The sequence below is a fragment of the Ipomoea triloba genome, chromosome 7 (genome assembly GCF_003576645.1).
Source record: "Ipomoea triloba cultivar NCNSP0323 chromosome 7, ASM357664v1".
NCBI classification, from domain to species: domain Eukaryota; kingdom Viridiplantae; phylum Streptophyta; class Magnoliopsida; order Solanales; family Convolvulaceae; genus Ipomoea; species Ipomoea triloba.
In genome coordinates, this window is record NC_044922.1 from 28635274 (window position 1) to 28643509 (window position 8236).

General features: G+C 33.6%; 1 protein-coding gene across 1 annotated transcript in view; it reads left to right on the top strand.

Annotated features, from left to right (window-relative positions):
• LOC116025565 (DNA-directed RNA polymerase III subunit 2) overlaps nt 1–8236 on the top strand; it is an 18525-nt gene that overhangs the window by 2840 nt on the left and 7449 nt on the right. Inside the window, exons 6-21 of the mRNA XM_031266832.1 lie at nt 107–179; nt 296–386; nt 876–928; nt 1044–1108; nt 1684–1789; nt 1912–2022; nt 2618–2683; nt 3407–3445; nt 4376–4426; nt 4515–4613; nt 5385–5444; nt 6076–6168; nt 6664–6765; nt 6897–7007; nt 7092–7208; nt 7892–8008. Coding sequence (XP_031122692.1) covers nt 107–179; nt 296–386; nt 876–928; nt 1044–1108; nt 1684–1789; nt 1912–2022; nt 2618–2683; nt 3407–3445; nt 4376–4426; nt 4515–4613; nt 5385–5444; nt 6076–6168; nt 6664–6765; nt 6897–7007; nt 7092–7208; nt 7892–8008 — 1354 coding nt within the window. The remainder of the gene's footprint in view (nt 1–106; nt 180–295; nt 387–875; nt 929–1043; nt 1109–1683; nt 1790–1911; nt 2023–2617; nt 2684–3406; nt 3446–4375; nt 4427–4514; nt 4614–5384; nt 5445–6075; nt 6169–6663; nt 6766–6896; nt 7008–7091; nt 7209–7891; nt 8009–8236) is intronic.

The window sequence follows — 8236 nt, forward strand, 5'->3', positions numbered from 1 at the left end:
CCCCACCCCCCCCCCCCCCCCCCCCCCCCCAAAAAAAAAAAAAAAATCAATTCTTATTGCTTCTTTCTATATTTTCCCTCATTGCATGCTTTTTTACTAATTTCAGCTATGCTGCTCCAATATATGTCAACATTGAGTATGTAATTGGGAGTCATGGGCAAATAACCCCTGCAAACAAGGTACCATATATGTTTCTTATTTTTAATTGGTTGATGATGCTTTGTCCTTTTGAATTTGATATCAAGTCTCTTCTTCTATCTCTGGGTGCATGTGCACACTCTGAAACACCCCATAGAAAAAAGTTATCATTGGAAGGATGCCTATCATGCTAAGGAGTACATGTTGCGTCCTGTATGGAAAAGATGAAGAGGAATTGGCAAGACTTGGTATGCTTTCTAACTACTCAGATGGATCCATAGTGTTTTGCCAGCATAGCATTATTCAAATTTGATTGTCTGTTTATAATAATTGATAATGAGGATAATTGTTCACCTTAACAGGTCACTAGATATAGAGCTATCAGCTATGGAATTTTCTTATGAATTCGTAATTTGCCACCAGTAACGTTTAAACTATAAAACCTGCTGCTAGACTTGTGTAATTTATTGATTGTATAAGCCAATTAACTACTAGTGCAATGAACTAAGCTACAACCTGGGCACCTGGCTGAAAAGGGTAGCAAACATATTACATATATGATGATGAACTGTTTAAATTAGTTTTGAAAGGGTAGCAAATCCTGTTTTAAAAGTGTAGCATGCATCTATGGTAATGAACTGCTTACATTAGTTTGCATGATGATTATGGTTATTTATTTATTTATTATCTAAGCAAAAGCACTTGCGATTGGTACCTTGTTCCTTTATTTACTTTAGGTGAATGCCCACTTGATCCTGGAGGATATTTTGTTGTCAAAGGCACAGAAAAGGTGGGAAAAGTTCTTCACTTCTAACATAGTTTTGAAATTTGTCGTTACTCATTTTTGTTTGATTTTTATAGGCTATTTATGACTATAATGTCTGTCTTCTGCTTAATTAATCCAGGTTATTTTAATCCAAGAGCAGCTTTCGAAGAACAGAATAATTATTGATACTGATAAGAAGGGTTGGTGAGTGATTCATATTACAAGATCTATTTTCACTTTTCCTTGATTATTTGTTACTCTATTGCTTTCACTAACTTGTATGGCTCACCGGTGCCACCTAGACCAATAGAGTGATTAAGCTACATGCTTGAAGTGGGAGAGGGGTGTGCTGTCTCTTATCAAACATGTGTGTGCAGTGTGCATGCCTGTTTTCAGATGGATATTTGTGTTTTTCATTGGCCTGTAGATTATGGAGTAATAAAGATATTTAGGAGACATTTTATTTCCTGTACAATTCCTTTGGAAGAAATTAAGGGTTTTTATGAGAGTTATTTTATTTTTCATTATTCAAGTTGAAGTTCTAGCAGCCTAGTATGCTGAGGTGAACTCTTGATATATTATGGTAGTACCTGAAGAGGGGAGAAAATTCCATAATCATTTCTGTCATCCAAGCATTTTAATAAGTATTTGTCTTGCTTTTTCCTAATTATTATGGTCCATGCATATGGCTTACATTATCTCAAAATTCTGAAAAAAAGGTTATTGTGTTTATTGTTGAGTTTTATTCATTCAAGATTTTTTTAAAAACTTGTCTCCAGGGTACAAGCATCTGTTACAAGCAGTACAGAGAAAACAAAAAGCAAAACTGTGATAAAAATGGAGAAAGAAAAGGTTTATCTTGAATTGAATCAATTCAAAACCAAGGTCATCTATTCAACCTTCTATTTTTCTTTTGATGCACCATGCACTGATTTGTTTGTTGCATCTCATTCCATGTTATTACCGATATTGTTAGCTTTACAGGTGAATTTAATTTTTGTATGTAGGTTCCAATAATGGCTGTTATGAAGGCCATGGGAATGGAGAGTGATCAAGAGGTTGTGCAGATGGTTGGAAGAGATCCTCGGTATGGTGCTCTGCTTTTGCCTTCCATTGAGGTAAACTGCAGGATTTCCTCTGTGCTCCTTGCTGGGCTTAGAATCTTATTTTTTTTTTGCTTTAAGAAAGGGGGCAGAGTTTAGTTTAATAATTGATATGGACTATGAAAGATTAAAATTTAAAGCTTTTTGTCATTCTAACTTTGATTTTGCCTTCAATCTTTTTATCTTTCCATAAACTGTGACATTCTTTTTATTTGTCCTGTGCTCCAGCCTAAAAATGTTATCTTACTCTAAAGCATTCTTGTCAGTATAATTGGAACTGAAGGAATAAAGCGGCATTCTATTTATCACTGGAGAGTTAGTGACGTAGTGTTATCTGTTTTAGCTTATGGTGGTAGATGTCTTTCTGTGATATGTATCTTCTAAATTTGCAACTTTTGCCAATTGATGATGGAATTTTCCTTCTTTTTTCCTTAACCTTGTTTGCCTACATTGATGTCACACTTTTTACCATCGGTTCTGTTTGACAGACATTTACTTATCAATCTTGTGAGTTGAAACTTAATTATCTCTGTAGGTTGAGTCATGGAGATGGCTGAATATTAGAATCTTATGGCAATCTTTTGTATTTTTCTGTGCTTTTTGATTTCAGGAATGTGCAGACCTTAAGGTGTATACTCAACATCAAGCCCTGGAGTTCCTTGATAGTGATAAAATTGTACGGTTCCTTTCTATTAATTTCTTTTTCACTTGAATACTTGATGATGTAAGTAACCAATTTGTGGGTTATAAACAAGCAGAGTAATTGCAGATTCTCTTCTGTCTTACCATTTTTACTTAGGGATACAGTGGGGTTCGTTTATGGTTATCTTATTCTTTTAGAGATCTTGAGCTTTCCCATTTACTCTATTTGTGTGTGCATGTGTGTGTGGATACTGACCAGGATTTGACATAGTCAATGGAGAGGTTTTATGGAAATGTGCTAGTTTGCTTTTGTTAACTCACCTGTGTTTTTTCTCTCTCACTTTTCAATATCCAAAAGAAAAGCTACAGTCTTCTTCATTAATAAATTTCTTTACTAGAATTCTTTCCCACTTATCCATAAGAGATAATTTTTTTGCCTTAATTTTTCTGAAAAATGTCCATGTCGTTTGCTTTCCCATTGATTTAACTTCGGTTGTACTCCTACTTACTTCAATGAACCTAAAGCAAGTCCATAAAATCCTAGGTTTCCATAATTCAAGGGAAGTTGAGTCAAGACTTTAATATCTAATTTGACTTGATATGAAAGTTAAGAATGTCCAACGGTTATGGACCAAATTTAACACTTTTTGAACTTGTAGTGCCTGGACTCTACTCAATGATACTGTCACTTTATATATCTTAACAGAATTTTTGTGTACTCCTTAATTTACTTATTATTTGTTTTTTTTTTTTGCAGCTTAAAGCATTACCATATTCGACTGGATCTGGTGATAAGGTTTGCTTCATCCTCCTAGGTGTATTTAATGAATTTACTTTTGATTTATCAAATAATGTTATACATGTCGGTGCCATGAATCCCATGGTTATTTAGGAAGTTGTTATGATTAAAGAAGTCTTATTTTATTAAAATTATATTACATAGATTTAATATTACGAAACTACTAACTAGTTATTTTCTTGTTACATAGTTTAGTTATTTGGAAGCTACTAAATAGTTATTTGGTTTATTAGTCTTAGTCTTCAAATTAGTTTAGTCAATTTAGTTATTTGGAAACTACCAAATAATTAGTTAGGAATCCTTGGCCCTATAAATGGGACAATTATTTGGAAGAACGAAAGAAGCAGAAATTTAATCCCAAAGAAGGTACTAGGGAGTTGGGTCTCAAGCAAACCTAGAGTTTCTTTTCCTTTTCATTCTTTTCTTTTGTATTTTCTCGCCTGTGACGTGAGCACATAACATAATGCTTTGCTTTGATACCTCTTTTCATAGACTCCTTACCTCCTTTTCCACAAAACATAGTGTAGCACTTTGACTGGCAGAATACAGATGAATGTACGAATATGCTTGTATGATAAAATTTTGTCGCTATAGAATTTGTGAAATGGAGTTATTTACTTGTTTCTAGGGTTATTTTTTAAAAAATAATTAGTAAAATTGATTTTTTTTTTTTTTTTTTTTTTTTTTTTTTTGTATACTTGAAAATTTGAGGATTATGAATTTACCACTTGTGGGATTTGTTAACCACTATAAAGATGAACTTAAATGGAAATTGAGATAATTTTATTGATATATTGAAATATGTGAATGGATTATTTACATGAATAAGATCTTATATTTAAATCATAAATTGAATTTGAAGTTATTGGTTGTGGGAAATAATTTTTTGAAGTTGGAATAATTTAACAAGCATTTTTTAATATTTAGGGAGGGCGTGCATTGAGTATTCTTCGAGACATATTTCTTGCGAACATCCCAGTAAGTTCCAATGCCTTTAGATGATTCTGATAATATATTATATTTTAACTTTTAACATATCTTGGACCTACCCTCTCCTCATATGTAGGTTCATCACAATAATTTCCGCAAAAAATGCATGTATGTTGCGGTGATGTTAAGACGCATGATGGAGGCTATCCTAAACAAAGATACAATGGATGACAAGGTATTTTAGTTGTATTTAGACACTAAGACACATACTCTTAGTATTGTTCACCTGAGTGAGGAAACAAGTCAGAAGATTGTGGTAGAATGTTTACTCATCTATTTTTGTGGATAATTTTAATGAAAAAATGAATGCTGTTTTCTCTACTTGTGTTTATTAATTAAAATATATTTTTTGGGATTATTATTGATGCAGTGGATGAGTGGAAGTTATGGATTTCCTAAATTCTATGCAATATTGATCTTTCGCAGAGTCTTTTTTAAGAACAGCTTGGTGTCATTTTCTCTGAATAAAATTTCAATTATCCAAAGCAAAATATATAAAATATTTGTCTGTCTCTGTACATTTGCACCCAGTTCTGAGGAGTGTTAACTTGATATATAAAATATTTGTCTCCCAAAGCTCTTATTGAAGATATATGCTAGCACAATGGTTCATGCAAGGTTTAGTTCTTAATACGGCCAGACAGCAATGTAGAATCCTGATAGTCAACTCCAAGGAAATTTTTTTTTTTGCACGTTTTTGAATCATGTAAGGACTTCTTATTTATTTGCTAGTTTGGATTGTATGAGATTCTGACAGTTTTTCTATTATTGCTTGCATTTCATTGGTAAATTGATGTGATTTTGTTTAAAAGATCTTTGTGAAATTTAATGACTTTGCAGCGTTTTGTTGTTGCTGTTGTTTCTATTAGTGTAGTCAACTTATTGAAAACCACTCACGCTTTTACAATTTTAACCTTATGATATTTCTATATTTTACATTTTTCAGGACTATGTGGGGAACAAACGGCTAGAGCTCTCAGGGCAGCTATTGTCTCTACTTTTTGAGGTATTTTCAGAGGCGTGTTTTATTTCCATGAACATGCATGTATGTAGACCTGACCATGGTCGGTTTCGGTTTAGAACCAGTGGTTCAAGGTTCAAAGACAGCATGAGCGATAACCAAAACTCCCTACTAGAGGTTCCAGTTATGAATTGGAACCAATGTTTCTGGTTCAGTTCTAGTGTGGTTTTAATATACACTTAGCATTTTGGTTATTTAATAACTCAGTTACTCAAAGTTGATAAAGTAAAGTTATTGACAATTTAATCAAAGTTATTAAATTGTTAATTCACTACTCAAAAGTTGTATAAAATTATTAAATAAATATAAAGTTAATTGTTGACCTCCTTTTCTCAATTACATTTAATAAAAGCCATTAAATTATTAACTCACTTATTCGAAGTTAAAAAATAATTAAATATAAAGTTTGGCCTTGCACTTAATTTTACAACAATTAAATCACATACATAACAAGAACCTTAGCCGGGACCTTATAGGTCTTGGTTCCAAACCTTAACTGAACTGGAACTGAATTGTTTGGTTCTAGTTCCAACAATAACATTTCAGACTAAAACATGGTCACCCCTATGTGTATGATTACAAGATGTGATGTGTTCCATTAAAATTCTTATTGCAGGATTTGTTTAAGACAATGAATGATGAGGTTCGAAGGACTATTGATGCTGTCCTGGCGAAGCCAAGTCGATCTAGCAGATTGGATATTTCTCAAGTATGTTTTTTTGAACTAAATAGCAAGTCTTAGTGATGTAAAAGCGAAGTGGAAGTTTAGTTTTACTTCATATGGCACAAGTGTGCAGAACCTATGGGAATGTTGTTGCTAGATCCTTTTGTTTTCTTTAACACCAAACCTTTCAATTCCTTGTTTGTCTAGGAAAATACTTAAAGGAGGGGACTTTGAATGGTCTCTTCTGCGGATGTTATTGTACCAAAACAAGATTCTGAAAGGAAAAAGGGTTCTCAAGTTCTGTAGGGCCTTGCTCTTATGTGTAGATTTAGTGACTAATTCTATTCTTAGTCAGAACAGTCAAGGGAAAATTTTCCCTATGGATTCAAGTAATTTGTTAATTAAATGGTTCCAGAATGAAAATTGACTTTTAAGAGGGGGTTTTTCTGTCTCATTGCCAATCTTTATGTGTCCTTTTGTATAATATTTGAGTAATGCAAGAACTAATGTTTCTTCAAAATATATACTCTGTTTTCTCAGTATATAGTGAAGGATAGCATTACCCAAGGACTGGAAAGAACTTTATCCACTGGCAATTGGGATGTAAAACGATTTAGGATGCACCGGAAAGGCATGACACAGGTACTTATGTCCTTGCTACTTCTCTATTACTGAACTAATTGGTCCTTTGACATTTTTTGCCTTGGCCTATATATGGTCTTGGTGAAATTAGCAACAAAGATGTTTGAGGGTTACTCTAATTTTTGTAACAGGTCCTAAATAGGCTATCATACATAGTATCACTGGGTTTTATGACCAAGATCCAACCACAATTTGAGAAGTCCAGAAAAGTTAGCGGGCCTAGAGCTTTACAACCAAGTCAAGTAGACCCATTTCCTGAGCTTTTTACTGTAAAACATCTTTTATCAAATGCTTAATTCAATAAGCAAACACCATCTTAATAACAGTGGGGCATGCTGTGTCCTTGTGATACCCCGGAAGGTGAAGCTTGTGGATTGGTGAAAAATCTAGCCTTGATGACTCATGTTACGACAGATGAAGATGAGCGTCCTATTGTTTCTCTGGTACTTTTCTCTTTCTTTAATTTAATAATATGTAATTCTTGAACATTAGGGTGTATCTACTTTTTTTCTGTGTTTATGACTTTATTTCTCACTTTTGAGATGAGTATGCAAAATTATTCTCTGTTAAGTACATGAGTACATCTCTTAATTTGCTTAGGTTCCAATAAACAATTTTGATCAGGTTCAAATTTGCATCTGTGGGTTGCTTTGGTAACCTCTTGGCTCTTGATATAAATGCCTCCAAGACAATTACTTTAGAAATAATACTATAGGCTTAGAGGGCTAGTCTATGTAATCTTAGTTACAAAAGCTCATATTTGTAGAAGAAACTGCAGAAAATAAAACTCTTCTATCAAAATGGCATACTTATGGTGAGCATTGTGGAAATTGTTTATTTGTTTATTCGATTGCTAGATTTTGTGCTAAACTTCACAATATTAGTTTTGAATCTATCATGATTTTTTGGGGATGTTTTTTCTCTCTGCTTAAAGTTCAAAGTTATGTTGTTTGCATTGTTAGAAGATATTGAGGGAGGTTGAGAGAATAGCTCTCAATTACTCATTTTGAATTTGAAATGAGTGGTTGAGAGTTTGGTTAATCCTACTATTAGCTTGTATAAATAGTAGCTTGTATAGTTCAATATACACAGTTCATGTTATACATGCATGATATGTTTTTTGCAGTGTTATGGGTTTGGAGTTGAAGACTTGGAACTTGTGTCTGGAGAAGAGCTTCACACGCCGAATTCCTTTTTGGTTATATTAAATGGACATATTCTTGGCAAGCACATGAAGCCACAGGTACATAAACACCCATTATATATTTTTCTTTGTAAGGAGCATATACACCCTTGTATATACATCGGTTGGTTTTTTGGTCTGTATGGAAAAGAGACATTACCACAATCTACAAGAAAGTTGGGTCTGAAGCAATTATTTTACTAGATTCTGTATGACCAACAAGGTTGTAGAAGGCGCTAGATGCTAGTCGGGCGGCGGAGGGGGGGGGGGGGGGGGGGGGGGAGTGCC